Genomic DNA, 20,647 nt, shown 5'->3' on the forward strand with positions numbered 1-20,647 from the left:
GTGCTCTCTCTCATTACTGCACCCATTTTAAAAAATGTTGTTCTCCTTTAGGTAAACCTCAACATTGTATTTATGCCAGTAGCTGATATTTCTGATGCATGAATTGAAAAACATGAACGTTAGTGCCCATAATGTGATATGCATGTTTTGAGCTCAGCCTTCACTTTCCACCTGTCTGTGTTGTTTCTGCATTTTGTCTGGATATTTTACAACCTGCATTTGCAACAGTGGAAGGTTTTGGAGTCATTGTGACACTAAAGTTGTTCCTAAATTGAAAGAAACATTACAATTACAGGCACAGAAACATTCTAACATACATGAGGAAGTGCTGCCTCACATTACCCGCTGTCATTTTTTTTGTTCTCACAGGGAAGTGAAAGCTGACTCTGTCCACAGAGAAATATCTCGTCTTTTGTATGAGCAGCTGGCTGCTTCAGATTGCCGCTCTGTTTGTGTCCCACTCGTGAGAACTTGAAGCTGCTGAAGGACTGTAGGACTGCTGACTGGGAATCCTGGACGGGGGGAGAGGTTAAATATTCAGAGATGGGTTTCGGGGAGGACCTGCGGTGCCCTCAGGCACATGCAGCTGTCATGCGGCTGCTGGACTCAGAGCTTCACCTGATGGAGGTCATGAAGAAGTGGATGGGTCAGCGGGCGAAGAGTGAGAGGGAGTTTTCAGTGCAGCTGCACCACATGGCTGCCATGGCAGATAAGCTGGACCGGCCTCAGCCTGGGGCAGGACTGGACTACATCAGTCAGCTCAACAAGGTAAGGACTTATAGATCACTCTGCAGCTCAGTCACTGATCAACAGTCAGTCAGGTGGAAGAAATCCTCTCCATAATGAAACATTTTTTGATTTCAGTTTATATTAAATTAGTTTTTGAAATTAAGGTGAAGTTCAAAATCAATAGTGTGTTTCTCATATAAAGGATTTATTCAGTTGACCCATTGAAAAAGGTTTACCACATTCACTTAAAATCTTTCTGTTTGTTTGTGCAACAACAAGCACAGATGGACCTAAATATCTAACAGAATTATGTCCGAGTATGAGGTCTTAGTGGGAAAAATGCTCTCCCAATCAGAAGTTCACTTTTTGCTGTCAAAAGAAATATGCTGTATTTTCTGAACTTTAAAATTTGTGCAAAAAAACAAAACAAAACAAAACATATATCTAAACAACACTCCAATGAGTGCTTGAGAATCATCGTGTAGGTGCAATATGCAAAATACTGAGAATGGCCCAAAGTATCAAAATAAAATCATGAGTTGTTTTGCTGAAGGATCAGTTCCAATAACCTTGACCTGAACATCTTGATTCCTAGTTGTTATAGTTTTAATATGCTCTAAACATCCCTCTAGATCTGATACTTAAATAAAAAGACAACAGTTGGAAGTTTTGTGTCTTCATGGATTCAGATCTGTATCTGATCATCACGTCTGCTCTTCAGGGATGTCAGACCCTGTGTTTGTCATGTTGCTGTAGCACCTGTAGATGAAATGCCGAAGAGTGTATTTGAATTAACTCAAAATTTGGTTTCATTTTCCTAAAGCTTTCTTGAATTATTGCAAACCATGTCAGATAAGTAATACAGGAAGCATTATGCCATAAACAGAAATTGGGGCAAAATGCAGAAGTCACCAAAATGTCTGCCAAAGATGGAAAGACCTCATCAAATTTATTACAGGAACGGTGATGAAGACTTTTTCAACAAAAAAACAAGTCTATGCATATAAGGACAATATTAGTGTTTTTTAATTTATCACTTGGTGGCTTAAAACATGCCAAAACCCGCTAACTTGTTGTTGGTCCACAGTCTGACGTTCATCAGATTTTGTTGATATCCACAGCATATAAATGACCTGTCTCCCTGATCTTTGTCCCCCGTCTGTCAGTCATGGGGAGTGCTGGTCTCTCAGACAGACTGCCTCAGTCAGGTGATGAGGAAGCGCTCTGAGGATCTGCTGAATGGTCCCATCAGCAAACTGACGCTGCTCATCAGAGACAAACAGCAGCTCCGCAAAACCTACGCAGAGCAGTGGAACCTGCTGCGGCAGGAGCTCACCAAGGTGTGAAACTCATGCACACACAGAAACTCAAATGCACCAATACTTATTAAGCCAAAATGCAGGCGAACACCTCTGCACTGTCAGACCTCTGACTGTGATAAAACTGTTAAATAAGCTGTTGGCTCTTTGTTGAGCTTTGATTGTTTTTGCTTTTGCGTCCTTACAGTTGACTTTTCAAAAAGCCAAACTAAACAAATATGTCTATATTCTCAAAGGAAGATAGTGTTGGTCATAGATGATTGACTGCATATTTAAAGTTATAATCCAGTTATATATCATTTTGTGAATTTACTTTTTTGCTTTTTAAGGGATAATATACTTATGACTTGCCATCAATATCTCAGTTGTTGCGAAGCAATACTTAATTTATTTTGAAACCACTGTTGGACGTTTGAAATAGCAAATTGAGCTCAAGAGTCCGATGTTATGTCAGAGTCAATATCTTCACTGCTACCTACCCTATTTCTGGATTCTGTGATAATCGTGCACAAAAAAGTCACAAAGTCATAGTGGTGGCGTATTTACGCATGTTGCACAATTATTATCAGAGAAAAAGCAGAAGTTGTAGCTACAAAATCTATTTGTTGATATTTCATAAGTGTATCATCTTGACATGCAGATGAGTGTGCAGTGGAAGCATTATAAATAGACAGCAGTCAATGAAATGAGGTTCAATAGACTGGAAAGAGTGTGTGCAAATGCAATCTCGAACTGTTGGCTGCTCCGACTGTTTTTATCACCCAATTACATCAGGGAAATGATGTGTTCATTCTCACTGATCCATATTGGGTTTCAGTTTGGCCGTCTCCAGCAGACAGTTTGTTTATTTAAATTTTCTCACTTTATTATGCAGATGACGGCTTTGGTTTTGTGTTGAATCATGGTGCGGCACAAGAGATGCATTTTTTTGTTGTGATTGTGACTGAGCAACAATGTCAGAGATGCTATCAGGTGGAGTTTTGATACATTACCACCCACAGCTCAACAAAGGTCAAATCGTTTCCTCTTAAGTCTTCTCTCTTGTTTCGTGTTCCTCTGCAGTGCAACATGAGAGGGCCACTGTCCACTTCCTGTGTGACATGGTCTCACATTTAGTAAGGCTGTTTTTAACCACACTAACAGCTCCTCTGAATGACGCCCACCCTCTCACAAATGTTTTCCATCTGTTTACGTGCTGCATCAGGTAACCCAGACAGAGCTGGAGAGGCTTAAGAGCAGCTACAGACAGGCACTGAGAGATGCATCTCAGGCCAAGAGGAAGTACCAGGAGGCCATGAAAGGTGGGGAATTCTGGCATCACGAACTTCTCTGAACAGAATCAGTTTTACTTTGATGGCACAGACTGCTTTTTTTGGTTGTTTTTTTTTTTTACATCATGGTATGTTGCGTCAACCTCCTTCTTGCATGTGTGTGTGTGTCTATGTGTTTGCAGATAAAGAGCGAGACAAGGCTAAAGAGAGATGCATAAAGGCTTCACTGAAACTCTACGAGCTGCATAATGAGTATGTGCTGTCTGTGCAAGCCGCACAAGTTTACCATCAGCACCACTACAGTCAGATCCAGCCGGCCCTGCTCAGTGCACTGCAGACACTGCAGCAGGAGATGGTGCTCATACTGTAAGATTACATCTACTACTGTGTGTGTGTGTGTGTGTGTGTGTGTGTGTGTGTGTGTGTGTGTGTGTGTGTGTGTGTGTGGGCGTGGGCGTGGGTGTACGGTGGTTATATTTACTGTTTTTCCGTTTGCATTTAGTTGGCGGGTTTCCATTCAAGCACATTAAATATAAGAGGATAGTCAGTTAAAATTTGTTTTTTCTTAGTTTATCCTTGTCTTTTTTTCTGTAAATAATATAAAATTTTAGATATAAGGAAGGTGGTTTATTAAAATTCAATTACTTATGGAGAAGGGGTGGGATTAAATATGTTTTTTACTTCTTCTCACTACTTTTCAAATATTTATACCAAGTCATCATGTGTTGACCGTTTCTTTTACTTTGTTTTGCGTTGTCTGTAAATATTACTTTTTTTGTCAGTCTGCTTTTGTCGAAATGAATCAAAATCAATCAATAAATAGTCCTAAAACACGGAAATGGGTTAGCATTTTAGCACTCTCAATTTCAGTCTCAAAGTCAATGCATTTTTGGTTAGAATCCTGAAATAAAGTCTGTGGTTAACACAAGTATAAGAGACTTTCACATTTTTACAACATAAATTCAATCAGTAATTACCTCCTTGAAGATTTTTAAGACACTTGCTAACAAGTAGGTAAATAAGACAACAGAACGTCATCACGCCAAACACTGCTTTAACGCCTTGTTGTGGTGGTAACGATGAAGTCATGTGACTGTTAGCCTTAAACGTTTGCCACAGACCTTATTTTCTCCAATAATCAAGAGTCTAAGGAAGAATCCCAAAGGCTTTTTGTCGAGGAAACCAACTTCCAGGTCAGCCCATAATAAAAAACTTCATCCCTGTAGCACTCTATTAAGTAATTATTTTAATAATTGCCGATAACTTTTCTGTCAATCAATTAACCATTTCAGCTCTAACAAATTTACTCCAAACTAACTGACTCACCGAACACCTGGGGCTAAATAGTGTTTTTTGCAGCACAGGGATACTGGTTCCTTGGGCAAATAATGGATCTGCCAAGTATGGTGTGTGCACTGTGGTTAAAGGAACAGTCTGTAAGATTTAGGGGGATTTAGTGGCATTTTAGGATGAGGATTACAACTATCTGAAACTTCTCTGTTCATTGTTAAGGAGGTTGAGACAAGTTATCCACAGAGGTCTCTTTCTCTCCAAAGCAAATGGAGCAGCAGATTAAAACCGGTATAAACACTGAATAAAGCAATTTCCCATTACAAATCGGGTTTTCTTCAGCTCTATTCGGCACATCGCAGACAGATAAGTCAGCTCGCTCAGCACCTGCTAATGTGTCCTCAAATTTTTTCTCTGATCACTACATTCAGGGAGGTTTTACGGGGGGTTATATCGTATTAAAACAAAAGGACCCAGTGATTTTAAACTGGTAGAAACTTTAAATAAAGTAGTTTCACATGGAAAAAAATCTTTGTTTTTCCAATACTGCTTACTGAGGAGGGGCTGCTAACTTAAGAGGCTGATGCAAAAACAGGAATAGCTCTATCCAGAGTCAGTGTGTGGTTTGTGTGGTCTGTACTGCTGTAGAATGATGATTTCCGTGCACGAGGACCTACTACATATGTAGATATAATCGGCTCATTCTAAGGTAAATAACGCAAAAATTATTGGTGTCAATTTTGAGGTGATTATACACAAAAGAAAACATAGTTATAATAATATAGTCCAGGTGTCCCAATATGTTCCTCTAAATCTTATACACTGGACCTTTAAGTGAGCAATGAAAATGCATGTTTTTTTCAGTGTTATTTTAATGTTTGGTCATGCTATTGAGAACAGTGACAGCCTTTCCATGTTTGTGCATTTAGAAAGCATAAATATAAAAAATTAAAATCCACATTACTTTGATGATAAGGTTTGAAGACCAAAGGGGATGCATAATCTCAATTTGTCAGTTTTATGCATTAATTGTTTTGACAGTCAGCTGTCAGATCTCAGATGTCACAGCTGGTTTGACCGCAGAGTTTGCAAAACAGGCTGTTCCTAAAACAGTACAAATATGACGAGAATTCAAACATGTTGAAATGTTTTCTGTGTTGGACTGTTTATCTAGGACAAAAACTGCCAACATATATTTTTATCGTACTGATACAAATCAACCTGCAACTAACCAGCCTGGAAACCCTTATGTTACGCACTGTGTAAAGTGATAAAACACTGACTTTGTATTATTCTGTTTCGATGCAACCTCTGAACCAGAAAGGAGATCCTGCAGGAGTATTTCGACATCTCGACCCTCCTCCATCACGAAGTGGTCCATATCCACAGGGAGATATCTTCTGCTCTTACGGCCATCGATCCCCACAGAGAATATGAGAGCTTCATCCAGCAGAACAGGTAGACAGAGGAAAAACTTCCTCTCAGATCAATCAGTGCAATCATAGAAAGCTGCAGAGCGATGATAGTGTGTGTTTGTGTTTGTAGGTCTGTGGGGGAGACTCCTGCGTGTGCAGAGTTTGATTGCAGTCTCCTGGAGGACAACGAACAGCTCAGTCCACGAGAGATTGAACTGAACGACCTCACGCTCGAGACAGTGCAGCACAAGTAAGAACAAACGACACCATCTAAAATCTAATTTCCTTTTTTAGTGTCCCAACTACTTCCTCCTCCTCACCCTTCTGGTCTTTTTTTTACCTCCTATTTCCTTTCTGACTGTTTTGCATCAATTACTTCCTCCCTGCAAGTTATTTCTCCATCTCCGTCTCCCAGACTGACTGCGATAGAGGAGGAGCTGCTGAATCTGGCTCGCACTCTGGGCTCCCAGCAGACCTCGGTGGAGCAGCTGGAGCTGGAGCTGGACGCAGAGCGAGAAGGTGTCAAGAAGGGCCAGAGGTGAGCCCACCACAGACATCATGATGCTCTGATGTTGTATTCAGAGGTCACAGAGGAGGCAGCAGTCCTTCAGTGTGCTCTTGGCTGGGCAACGGCTAATAACCAGTTTGTTCTCGGGGGACTGTGGGTGCCTTATGAATTATAATACAGAGACATGGTCAGAGCTACAGTATGGAGCTCCATCCCCTCATTTATCTTGGTTGATGAAGCTGTCTGAAGGTGTTAGAGGTTTTTAGTCCTGCGGGAGTGATCGAGTCAAGCTCCTGGAGGACGACTGGAAACATGGTGTTTATTTGCAAAGAGTTGATACCTTGTAAGGAGCAGCAGGGGAGCACATATGGTGCTGGTGTTAGTCAGGCAAGTGGAGGTTATGTTGCCCTTTGGTTTGTATTTTGAAGTAACATTTTGTAAACCAACAGTGACATGCTGTATGAGGCTGACCCTGTGTGACCTCTTATAGCTGAGAGTCTGTTAACTTGAGGAAGTTGAGGACTGAGTGCGCCCTAGTTTACTACCATATACCCCATAAGTACAAAGAAAGGTAGCAATTCCTCACATTTGAGAAGCTGAGGCAGGTCTGATGTAGGAGTGCAGCAATCATGAACTTTGGCCCAAAACCGATATAGTTTGTCTTGGTTTTTTTGTTTGGTTGTTATTATTCATCTTGTATTTGTTGTTTTATATTCCCGCTCTTGTCGAAGGAAAACACAGAAATCTTCATAATAAAAAAATAACTGAACTTTTTTGAAGTAATTAAGACCTTCATAACATTATCTTTGAATAAAATTCAATTTAACAAATTTATGAAACATCCTTTAAAATGAGCTTTATCATGTGAAAAACCTTTTAACATAACAATATTACTATATTAAATATAAGGCAGTCCCCTCTATCACAATCCCCTCTATAATATCTACAATATTGATATATATATTGATGTGAACTTTGAAATCTGCTTTTGCTCAGTACTCTACTGAGTAGAGCTTGAACGCATTACAGTCAGTCAGTCAGTCAGTCCGTTGTAAGGGTCACGGGGGGGCTGGAGCCAATCCCAGCTGTCATCGGGCGGAAGGCGGGGTACACCCTGGACAGGTCGCCAGACTATCACAGGGCTGACACGTATAGACAAACAACCATACACACTCACAGTCACAACTAAGGGCAATTTAGAGTCACCAATCAACCTGAGCTGCATGTCTTTGGACTGTGGGAGCAAGCCGGAGACCCCGGAGAGAACCCACGCAGACACGGGGAGAACATGCAAACTCATGCACATGGAAACATGCAAACTCCACACATTTTTATATATTTATTTTTATATTTTTAATAGTTAAGATATTAGATTAGCTTCCTGACAATAAATTAATCGTTTCAGCTCTAATCAAATCATCCTAAATTACTGAAGACGTAGCACAAAATTGTATTTTTGTAGCACAGGAATACTGGTTGTTTTCTGCATCTCAGGGCAAAAAAATGGATCTGCCGAGTAGTATAATCTGTGCAGTGTGCGTAATGCACAGATTATACTGACTGACAGACTTATTATTGATGTCCGTGTGGTCTTGCACTGTCTGTTTGTCTATTTTTGTGCAACCATTTATGTTGTTCAGACTGAAAAGTCCCAAACAAATACAACTCACCTTCCCTGACTTACTGCTGCTCTCTGCTTCGTCCAGAGTCTACCAGTTCAGCAAGAGACATGCAATGGAGGAGTGCCGGCAGCAGGTTGCTCTGTCTCAGGGAGTGAGAGCAAAGCTGGAGGTTCAGAGGCTTCTTCTGAAGGAGAAACTGGACAAGCTGGGCTCCAAAGAACCTCCCTCTGCTCTGAAGTTGGACCTAGACGGCGTCTCGCTTTCGTCCAACACAAGCAATGTATGTTTCTCTCTGCCATAGTCTCTCCTAACTTTTTTCCTTTTCTTAGCTCTGAATTTAATCAGAGGATGAAGCCTACTGACTTTAGGGATCTTTGTCTTTTTGTCAACCGCCAGCAGCAGGTTGACAATGTTGTTTTTAAGTGACGTATCTCAACAACTGTTGATTGAGTTACCAGGAAATATGGCAAATACTGTATATAGTTATGTTCCCGAAATAATCCTCTGACTTCACAAATCACCACCATCAGATTGCATGAACTGTCAAGTATGACCAAATATGAAATGCCTACAAAACTATTGACATCCTGTCAACTTCACCTGGACTTTGTGTTTGGTGCTTATTAGCGATTTGTTAGCATGCTAACAACATGTGAGCATTAAGCTGCCTAACACCAGCATGTTAGCCTTGTCATTGTGAGCATGTTATTATTCTGACATTAGCATTTAGCACTGCAGTGCCAAAGTAGATTACGGCCTCACATAGTCGCCACTAGTGTGGCAGCAGACTTTTTATGCCCGTTTGTTCGATTTTGTCAAGTTCAGTTCAAACCAAGCAGCCGATGCAGAAGTGCCAAACACTGTAGTTCATTCATTGGCCACTTGAGGCTGGCTCCAAAACAGAGTTAATCCCCACAGACCTCCATGTTAAAATGCCAACAGAGATAAACATGTTTACAGCTTGGTGCAAAAAAACAGTTTTGGTCTCTATGGTTATATATCCCCCTTTTCATAGCAAATGTACGTGGAATGTATTTTTATATAACTCACATATTTACATTTTATTGAAGTGTTGCATTATAAAGGGTGGAGCCACTTGCCAATAGTGTCCTTGGTTCTCAATCCGAGCCACTGCTCGCTCCTCCACAGCTCCAACTTCTTGTCCAAATGTGGTCACTTCTGGTGCTGAAAAAAAAAAACAAGATGGGGACAGCAAAAATGCCATACTTGAGACCTCAGAATGGCAGTTCACAAACCAATATGTGAAGTCACGGTGGCTAGTTCCATTATTTTTACAGTCTATGGTTCAAAGTCACCAAATTTGTGACTGGAAAATGACTCGTGTGAATTGAGTCCACACTTTTATTTTGTACTTTTTCTGTAGCAAATTGATGAATAATAAGTGAATCTATAATCTTAGCCCTGCTTTATTGTCACTAAACACATTTTTGAAACGTTATCTACCAATAAACATAATTCTTTCCAAAATTTTATTCTGTTGCAAGTCTTGCAGGTACTTTTTTCTGCATTTTTTTGTTTTTATTTTGGTAGTAATTATTTATTCTGCATCTTTACTGACCAACATGATATGCTCTGGATCTTTTCTTTTTTCAGGACCACATTCCAACTGCTTCCAAACTCCTCATGGATGGGATCAAGAACAATCTGAGCGGTCTGTTTAAACCCAAATGGGAGGTAGGTTGAACACTGAATAATTATCCAGGCACAATAGTTACAAATGATTAAGCTGTTTGGCATCACATTGTTCACACATTTCCAAGTATGTTGTTGAAGGACATTTTAAAAGGAAGGACATTCGTTCCAGTTGAAGGACACTTCCCCTCCTCACTTGTCCACCTCCCTGACCTTAATTCAAACTCCAGCGTCTGTTTTTGTGCACTCATAGCTCTTACCACACAACAAACAATTCATCATGTTTTAGAGAAAGTGTGTCCACTGCACAGCTGAGCTAACTCAGGCACACGATCTTTCTTTTGGGGCGCTGTGCTCCTGAAGGCACCGTCGGACTTAATGAGGTCAGCTTTGACCATCAAGTTACTACTTTGGAAACTCTGCCTGACCTAAAACTAAGTTTACTTCTCAGCAGCCAGTTTACCTTTCGTGGTTTTATCATCGCTGACAGACGAAAGCACAGATGGAGTCCTGACCCAGCTGTGCTCCACACGAACTCTCAACAGGAAAAGATCTCGTACAGCCAGTCTTTCAGTTTTTAATTTATCTGAAAAGATAAAAGATAAAAATCACTGTGTGCACCCTGTAAAAGATCAACTTGGGCAAATATTTTACTATCTGTAATGTGCTGGACTTCAAGCCCAAATTATTCCTTAAGAGTGAGCTACTTCACGCTCTCCAGCTCCCCACTCTGTGGTTCCCTGGAGGTATGGAAGGTGGTGCGGTACGACTTTAAAGTATTACAGACTCTTCTTTGAAGTATCTCCATATATCCTCTGCAGAATCACCCTAAAACCCATCCTCCATCACTTTTTGTTGTTTCATTATTCATGTCAGCTTTAAAGATTCTGCTTTTCTCTCTTCCTGCCTTCAGATGCTTCCGACCGTCACCCCGGTGCAGGAGGTAGATCGTCCTCTGGGACAGCAGGACTGGTACCATGGAGCCATTCCCAGACCAGAGGTCCAACAGCTGCTGAAGACTGACGGAGACTTCTTGGTGAGGAAGAGTCAAGAGAAACAAGGTTATGTGCTGTCTGTGCAGTGGGAAGGATCGTGCAAGCATTTCCTCATCCAGAACACAGATGTAAGTAAAGAACAAAACACTTTTGTTGTGAGTTGTAGAAGGGTGGACATTTTAAATTAAATGTAGACCCTCTGTGTTTCTGTGTCTGGCTACATTGTATTTGAATGTGAGTGCAAGTTTTGAATGATCACTGATACTGCCAAGACATTAGATACATAGAGCTGTTTCCTTCCCAATACTGTTTGTGTTACTTAGTTGTTTTTTCTGTGAATTAAACAGAATTTTTAGAATAAATGAAACACGAATACAAGACAACTTATTTAAAACAATCGATGAATTCAGAGGCTATTTTGTGATGCATGCTTTTTTCATTATGTCCTCAAGTTTTTCTCCTCTTTGTATCTTTGTACATCTGTTCACTTCTGTAAATGCTTTTCCATCTGTGTCAGTAGAATATGTACCGTCTGGATGGAGAGAGCTTCCACAGTATCCCGCAGCTGATCCATCATCTGCTGTCCTCACGACAACACGTCACCAAGAGATCCGACATCGTGCTGAAGAAACCTGTACTGAAGGTACAGCTGGCGCGCTCAGTGTGCTGCACCTGATCTTACGGAAATGTGTGAAATGACCACAAACTCTGAACACCACATTACAAGCTGTCGTGAAACGGACACAGTTTCAGTTAGGCACCATTAGGTTTAGAAAAAGATTGTTGTTTTGCTTAAAATTAGTTTGTTAAGTAAGCAACGTATGTATGTCATAACATGACGTGTAGGTCACATAATTTGACGCAGCAACATAAAGTAAAGTAAAGTTAAAACAAGTTACGGTTGACCTTTTGTTTACATGGGACAGGGACATCAGTCTCCTGGTTGAAAGGCCTACGTTTGTTTGACTCACCCACCAAGCCTCTAGGAAAAGCGCTGGACTTTGAAGCCAATTTAACATAGTGGCTAAACATAGAATTACAACTTCCAGGTTTGTCACGTGATGCCAAGGGGCCCAAAAAGATTTTTCTTCCCCACAGACTTACATTGTGAAAGAGACATATTGAAATCAGTCGATAAATTGTTGGTAATTGTTGCACTGTTTGGAATTTCAACACATTTTGTCATAACGTGGTGTGAAGAGGCCATAGTCATTTTACATCTCTCTGTGAGACCAGGCAGATTTAAATATGCAAACTGCTCTCTTTATTTATTTATTTATTTATTTATTTATTTTTTCTTCGGTGAGTGCTCCCATCAGTTAATTCTCCTCTAACTGACTATCATTCAGAGTGGTAATGCTGGCAGTTATTCTTCAGAGCTCTTATTCTGTCCTCCGTGTTTGTGTTTGTTATAAAAAAAAGACACGAAAAACTATACTAACTGTTAAAAGGGGCCTATTTTGCTTTTCCATATTATCTTTCATGTTACAATATTGAATATTCATATTAAACGTGGTCAAATAATGAGGTAAACGTATGTACAAGTAATCATGTGAGGACACTGTTAGCTGTGTCAAGACTGCTGCCTGTTTTTGATGCTGCTTATTGAGTTAGCACTGTTAGCTGGGAGCCGCCGGCTCAGAATCTGTACCATAGACACACTCTGGATGTCGTATGCAGCCTCTTTAAAGAGAAAAGTGCTAAACAGAGTATCTCAGACAGAGGGTGAATACAGGTGTTCCAGCACACACAGTTTACGGAAAATAAAACATATCAACATGTTCTTGTAGAATCTCAAAGTATGAACCTGAAAATGGCAACAAATTGTATATAAGTGTAATGATCCCCTTTAAATTAGGTGCTTCCATAGTTGTCACACATGAGCACACATGCAAACATAAACTTGCTTTCTAATGATCTTTTCTACAATACTCTCTTTTCCTCTTTTGTCTCTCCTTCCTTGCTGGTCTCAGATGTTAAAACAGCACCACTGTGGGTCTCTTATTGTTTGTTTTTTTTAACCCCATCAGGACAAGTGGGTCCTGGAACATGATGATATTATCTTGGGACCCCTCATCGGACGGGTGAGTGAACTTAACATCCATTGACAGAAAATTAGAGGTGAAGTGAGAAAAGGCTAACATCTAGTTTTTATTCATTGCTTGTGATTATGCCAATTAGTATCAGAGGGAGTCATGAGTTGTGTGTCCATGTGTTTATCTGTCTCTGAGTTAGATTTCTCTAAACATTATGAAGATGTTTGCGTTCACTTATTGTTAGGCTTGTTTAAAGGACAAGAAAGACATGCTTAATGAGTCTCAATAATTTACTTCAATTGTTTTTTGGGGTTTTTTTGCCTGTCAGTTGAAATAACCAGAGGCCAGCTTGCACGAGTGATCTGGAGACCTTGCTGACACTTTATAGGACAGGTTCACATTTACCTTGTTTGCATGACCACATGAAAACTGAAATTGGTTTTTTTTTTGTTTGTTTGTTTTAATGTTTTCTCCACTCTGTCTGCAAAGAGATCCCGTCTTAAATAAATTTTATTGTAAGTTAAAGTAAAGCTAATATGAGGTTTTGTCAGTGTGAACTGGTCAAATATTGTTTCTATCTTGCAAAGTTCTGGTCCTCTAAGTAGAAACTTCTCACTATGTTTTTCTGTCCCTCTGCCGAGACTCACTAAGCAAACTCTGTCCTTGGAAATACAAACGACAGTAACTGTTAAGAATATCCACTTGGTTTGAACAATTTAGACTGCTGAAGTCTCACATTTGCTGCAGCTGAATTTTGAAAGTCATTTCTCTGCCAGAGGAGGACTGCAGATTTAGTCCCCCAATACTTACATTGAAATTGCTTAAAGAAGGGCTTTCCTCATGCTGTCTGTATGCACAGGAGGAAGAGTTACAGCAATGACTAACCCTTTTTTTTACTTCAAATTTACCCGATGTGCGAATTTTACATAGAGCCGGGGGATATTATATGGATATAGTGATATGGGAGTTTTGTCTTTTTTAAATATTGCACTATTGTAAGTGATGTTGCATGGCTCTGAAGGCATTACAGTAAACTGATCATTTACTTTATTAATTTCCTGAACTTACCAGACTGTTCTATCTGTTCATTTATTTCATAGTCAGTATATCAGCACTACTGATCATTATTCATCAAAAATAACTGTGTAAATATTTTGCGAACCCTACAATATGGTTGCAATATTGATACAGGGGTATTTGGTCGAAAATACTGTGATCTTTGATTTTCTTCATATCTTCCTGCGCTGGTTTGAATACTTAAAAGTGATTTAAATTGATGCGCGTGTTTATTTCATTGAATCAAAAATTGACGCAAGGAAAATTGTTAACTTCAGATAACATACAGTTTGTCACCTGCTGAGTTAAAAATGACTTTAAAAAAGTGTCACTGATCATGTTGGCATTTGTACTATACAGGGCAACTTTGGAGAGGTGTACAGTGGTCGTTTACGCTCTGATAGCACTCCTGTGGCGGTGAAATCCTGTAAAGAGAACCTGGCCCCGGAGCACAAGAGTAAGTTCCTGATGGAAGCCAGGTAAGTACACACACGCATGCACGTACGTATGCACGCACGCACGCACACACACACACACACACATCTATCTCCTCTTCTCTGCTGTCCAGGATCCTGAAGCAGTACGACCATCCTAACATTGTGAAGCTGATAGGAGTGTGCACTCAGAAACAGCCAATCTACATCATCATGGAGCTCATTCAAGGTAAACATGATCCTGTTACATACTTCAAGCTTCAGTCCACCATTATTGCTTTCTGGTGTTCCTCCATCATCTCTCTCTCTCTCTAAATATGTATGTATAATTATATATATGTGTGTGTGTGTGTGTGTGTGTGTGTGTGTGTGTGTGTGTGTGTGTGTACATTTCATAAGGTGGTGATTTCCTCTCCTTCTTGCGGCATGAAAGTCACAATCTGAAGACCAAAATTTTGGTCAAAATGACAGAAAATGTGGCATCTGGCATGGAGTTCCTAGAGAGCAAGAAGTGTATCCACAGGTTGGTCAACCTATAAATCAATGTTTGTACAATATGATAAGATTTAATACAACTGATACAATCGTTTTTTAACATATATAATACTTTTCTAAGTCTATTCATTATCTGCTTATGTCTAATTATTGAATCAGTCGCAGGAAAGATGTTGACTTTGTATAATTTGTTAGAGGTGTCTTAACACTGCTGACCTTGAGGGATGAACATCCTGAGAGTCCAAAATGGAGGAAGCTATTCTAATTTGTTGCCTCAATTACTTTTATTTAATCTCCACTTTTGGGGAAAAAAATCCACAAATGACAGGACAGGACAGACAGGGGTTTATTGTATAAATTAATAAATAAATAAGCTATGTTAATTTATTGTCCTGTTAGTGTCAGTGACCATATTTTCAAACCTCAAACCAGGAACCTGCTTTCATGGACACACACATATATATCTTGGAGTGCTTGGATTTCCCTCTCGCTTTACACACATATAAATGTTCTGCTTACCCATAGGTGTTTTCATCTGGATGGATGACAATTACTTGAGTGCTTAACACACCTACCAAGACAGCCTATCACTCAAAGCAGCCCTGCTCTAAAATATGTGTGCCTTTAAGCCTTTTTAGGATGTAATATAAAAATTCCACCCCCTCCATACACTTGTCATGAATGAAATTGAGTTTGCACCATATAATACTTTTATAATGTTAATTCTGGTGAAAACTGGGACAATTTAGAGTTTTACAGATATTTGTCAGGACTCGGGACACCTGGCTTTAAACCGGGTCAGTGCACTGTTGGGAGAGGTTTGCCTGGAGGGCTTTTAGCCAGAAAGGGATTTTTTTGGTTTAGGAAAAAAAATGTGGTTTGGGTTCAGCTGAACAGATTTCTGCCAGAAAGAACTTCAGCAAGCTTGTTTGCGAGAGCTTTTTTCTCTCCTGAGTAGTTTTGTGTTGAACAAAATGATGTTTTAATGGTGAACAAAATGCAAGTGAGAAGAAAACTTAACAGCAGTCTACAAAGTAGAGAGAGGCTGCAGTGCTCCACCTTAACACCATATTGAAAATATATTTTCAAATACAGATACACAATCTAAGACATTAAAAAGATATAAGTAACTAAACAAGCATAACACAAGTAAACATTCTTAGAGCAGAGGACAGTGTAGGATACTTAATGTGTCGGTAGCTCAAATCTGAGGGGTGGATCTAAAGTCACGGTGAATTCAACACACAGAAAACATGCAAAGCACAGCAGAGAAGTGTGTTGGACATATGATAGTTTCAGTTAAAGTGAATTGGTTGCACACTAAAATGTGTTCATTTTACATAAAGGACAATGTAGGTTTTACCAGAACAAGTGTGGAACAAACTGCAGGCAGATGGATCGAAAAGCCTTTATGGTACAAAGGCCTAAATAGAGAACATAATTCACCTAACATTTACATCACCAAACTGTAAACCAAACTGCACTTTCCCACAGCAGCACTTCCCCATATGTTGATGTAACCCTCAACAGTCGATTAAAAGTGAAGGATAAAGTTATCTTAAATAACTGATAGCCATTTTGTCCTTGAAGAGGAAGCTTAAATGCTCTGCTGGCTGACCTACCTTTTTTTTCCACTTGAATTAGAAAGACAGCTCAACCATTAATTCAACAGTGCATCACACTGCATTCATTTGACAGACATGTTCATCCAAAGCAACTCACAATAAGTGCTTTCTAACTCAGAGGAAGTTAAATGTCCTCAAAACCTGGAGATATTCCAAATAAGCATCTTAAACTGTGTACAGAGAGCAAATGTGGCATTTTGTAAACAATTTTTAAAAGAAATTAGACGTAAGTAAGCAGCAACATGTGGTGGAAGATGGGTAGTGACTGCTGTACTGCTGTCCATTTGGAGTTTAGTCCACAGAGAAGAGCCCTGACTGTACAGGTATTATGACTCAGGATCCTCATAACTAATAAGCTGCAACCACAACCTTAAAGGTTCAGTGTGCATTGCAGAAGTCCTGCTGGGTTCATTGTTCATTGAAAGGAATTTTCCACAGAGGTCTCTTCCTCTCCATAACGAATGTACCAGGTGATTTAAATCGCTTAAAGCACTGAATAAAGCAGGTTCACGTCACAAATCAGTGTTTCTTCTTTGCTGTTTGGCATGTCAGAGACGGATCGCTATCCCAGCACCTGCTAATGTGTGCTTGCTTTTTTTCTCTGATAACATAAGATCCAGATGATTAGGAGGTTTTTACTGTGAGCTGAGTTAGCTGCAAAGGTCTCAAACAAACAAACACTTTAAAGTGCAACAAAACACAGTAAAAATAATTAAACCTAGTTTTTGGATACTGTAATGGACAGATCTTTCCTCCGGTCATAAAAAGCTGCCTCTCTGGTATCGAAAGAGAAGCAGTCAGCTCAATATGATGGTGTAAAAACATGAGTCTTGTAAACTCCAGTAATACAGCTTTAAAATCAGCTTTGAAGGAGACACAGAGGTAAAAGCAAGGATGCTGAAATGGCAGATGTTTTCTTTTTGAACATTTTGAAATAAGCCAGGAGGAAAACTGGCTCAAAACCTCTAAAGACCGTAGATCGCAAAGTGAGCAGGAACTGATGATCAACATCAAACATGGGCTTTTGCATGTAATCTACTACCATAAATAAATCTTGCTTTCGAAGCATTCATTAAAAGAAAAATGCGGATACGCTGAGATCAAGAGTATGTTGTGAAAGTATTTGAAATGATGCAATCTGATACGGAAGACCTGGGTTTAAGGGGATGGGTGGTTGAGTGGGAGTGATTGTGGTGCTTCGGGTGAGGGATCAGTGGAGGTTGACGGGGCTCCGGAGAAGACATGAGGTTGTGACACTGGGCTCATTACAGAAGCACTGTGCGATTTGCCCGGTGGGGACAGATCAGAGTCGGCTGCTGGTAGCTGCTCAGCTTGTAACGCTGCATGTCAAACTGTCTCACATGTAACACCAGAGACATGACAAGAGCGCCTGTTCTCTCACTCCTTTTAGTCCTCCGTTCTCTCGCTACATTTATTTTTTCATTCAGAGCATGATGCTTTTGTGTCTCCTCTGTATTAACTTTTTATCAGCCTCTGCCTTCATCCCTCTTACATCTTTCTTTCTCTGCCTTGTTGACTTTTTCTAAGGGACCTGGCAGCCAGAAACTGTCTGGTTGGAGAGCACAACGTTGTAAAGATCAGCGACTTTGGGATGTCCCGTCAGCAAGATGATGGTGTCTATTCTGCAGAGGGCGGCCTCAGACAGATCCCTGTCAAATGGACGGCTCCTGAGGCCCTGAACTATGGTACACCGCAACTGTTTCCTCCCCTGCAGTCACAGCCTCAGACACTTCTCCTGTTTCTCTCTGCCAGTAGTTTATTAAAAACATGTGCTGTGCCTTTGTTAATGCCGCCCCCTGCTGGTGTTTTTAGGGCGTTATACCACAGAGAGTGATGTCTGGAGCTTTGGTGTCCTGCTGTGGGAGACCTTCTCAATGGGGATGACGCCCTACACGAGCATGACCAACCAACAGACACGTGACGAGGTGGAGAAAGGTACAGACCCATCAGTCAGATAAGCTAATGTCAGTGAGCCTCATTCACAAACAGTGTGTATGCACAAATCTGTGCTGAAACAGCATGTATGAATGTTTTAAGCACAAATCTGAAACCCAAAAGTATTTTTCTACCCAAATATGTTCCTACTCTGTGAACTTCCTGAAGCCGTGTGTAGGGTTAGGGGTTCAGGGTAAACGCAGTCCCCTAACCAAAAACCTTGTAATGAAGGTACGGCTGACTTAAAACGTGTAAACAAACATTTAACTAAACGCCTATCACACAGAAACCACATTGATTAAAAAAAAAAGACTTTAATAGACAACAATATTTAAAACGGTTGAATTACTAATGCATAGGCCAAATGTATTAACTTTATAAACCCTGAGCAGATTGGTTAGATTTTTTTTAATTTTTCTTTTTAAAAAAACAAACATTGGCCAAAAATTTGTTAAAAGGTACAAGAAAATTACCAGTTGAAAAGGCCAAAGAATAAAGGTTAAAAAAGAACAAGAAAATGACCTAGAAAGATTTCTGAAAATTAAAAAAAAATATCTATCCTACATTTTTACTGTTGTATAATGTTTTTTTAATATACAATTATAGTAATTATAAATATAGTTATTTTCCCCCTAGTTTTTTAAAACATTTTTTGGGACATTTCTTGCCAAAGCCGTGCCAGAAGATATTGTAGCCAGTGTTTTCAGGGCAGAACGTGTCTTCAGAGAGTGACATAACATGTTTGAAGAGAGTGATCGATGGGCTATCAAACAAATACGCCTGTGAATTTAGAATGATTCTGATTCACTAAAATACGCACGGTGGTAAGTACAAAATTGGCCTGTACGTGCGTCATGAATGATGCTACAGTGATTTTGCGCCTGCATTTATTTTAAGAACATTTCTATGCACATACTAGTGAATGAGGCCCAGTGTGTTTGTGTTTAGATGGCACTGAGGACAATTCCTGCTCCTCCATAGTGCTTTATTCTGACACAGATGCCTTTTTTCTGGATTCCACATGTTTTAGAAAATGTGCACAGTGTGTCAAGATGATCTTAATAAATGTTTTGACTGTCTGTGATGTTTTTCAGGATACCGCATGCCTGCTCCACACGGCTGCCCAGTGGAAATCTCAAGGATTATGAACAGCTGCTGGCAGTATGAGCCCAGAAATAGGCCGTCTTTTAAGAAACTTCGGGTTGAGCTCAGTGCCATATACAACAAAATAACATAATACACGCCTGTTGATTGGATTTGTTATTCTTCTACTGTTTTGTAATATTTTTTTCTTCAAGAATATAGATCACGTCCAGTAGGAACAGTGACACAGATCTCCAAGAGACTTGCATTACAAAACAAAATGAAAACTAATATTGAAGCCCTTTTGTTGTGGAAATAAACTTGGAAATTGAATTTTGAGAGCTTGTAAATATCAGTGGACCAGCTGATGGCAGCATGCTTGTTTCTTTCCCCTCTTGTCTCGTGTGTCTACTTTTCATTTCTCCTCCTTTCATTCCACATACATCTGTCTTCAGCGCATCTGTCAGCACAAATGTTGGCTGCTATTAACACACAGCATACTGTATAATCATGACTGGTTTTGACACATTTTCCTGAGCACACAAACTGGGACAATAAGATGTCAGTCAACGGCAATTTTATTTATAGAGCCCATGGCCTTACACAAAACTCAAGTACGTGCATGCACTCAGGCACACACATGCACACGCACGCACACACACACACACACACACACACACAGAGTTATTAACCAGCAGAAAATAAAGTTCTGTCTCTTGACACACTTTTGTGTAACTGAGGTCACCCTCACCAGAACTGAATCTAATTCTGACCACAGCTAGAAATCTTCTGCCTGATGACCTGAGAGGTCTGATTTCTCATGAAGTAATCTTAGTACTGAGAAACACGTTAAAATGTTCCTGTACGTGAGAAGACTCTGGCTGCTGTATTTTGAATAAATTGGAGTAATCCAACTGATTGTTTCGATAATCCTACAAATAGAGCATTACAATAGTCTGACCTGCTTGAGATGAACGCATGAAACCATTTCCCAGAGTCAGTCTGAGAACCGAATGTTCTAAGTTTTGATATGTATTTTGTCACACTTTAAATGACAGAACACTGTTCTTGTGATACTGGTAATGTGATTTTCAAATCTGAGATCAGTAATGCCAAGTGTGAATACATTTTCTTGTCTTTGACTTTTTGGGGCCAACTGT

General features: G+C 39.9%; 1 protein-coding gene across 1 annotated transcript; it reads left to right on the forward strand.

The window, feature by feature from the left end:
• Nucleotides 1–375: 375 nt before the first annotated feature.
• On the forward strand, nucleotides 376–19,828 carry fes (FES proto-oncogene, tyrosine kinase). The gene is made up of 18 exons (XM_042506411.1): nucleotides 376–768; nucleotides 1,896–2,069; nucleotides 3,253–3,349; nucleotides 3,502–3,685; nucleotides 5,930–6,067; nucleotides 6,155–6,274; nucleotides 6,440–6,562; nucleotides 8,239–8,434; nucleotides 9,769–9,849; nucleotides 10,721–10,930; nucleotides 11,323–11,445; nucleotides 12,833–12,886; nucleotides 14,255–14,373; nucleotides 14,463–14,557; nucleotides 14,728–14,851; nucleotides 17,997–18,154; nucleotides 18,282–18,404; nucleotides 19,499–19,828. Exons 1-18 carry the CDS (start codon nucleotides 544–546, stop codon nucleotides 19,639–19,641), a joined length of 2,487 nt encoding a protein of 828 aa, XP_042362345.1. The 5' UTR covers nucleotides 376–543; the 3' UTR covers nucleotides 19,642–19,828.
• The last annotated feature ends 819 nt before the right edge of the window (nucleotides 19,829–20,647 follow it).

The sequence above is a fragment of the Plectropomus leopardus genome, chromosome 1 (assembly GCF_008729295.1).
Source record: "Plectropomus leopardus isolate mb chromosome 1, YSFRI_Pleo_2.0, whole genome shotgun sequence".
Lineage (NCBI taxonomy): Eukaryota > Metazoa > Chordata > Actinopteri > Perciformes > Serranidae > Plectropomus > Plectropomus leopardus.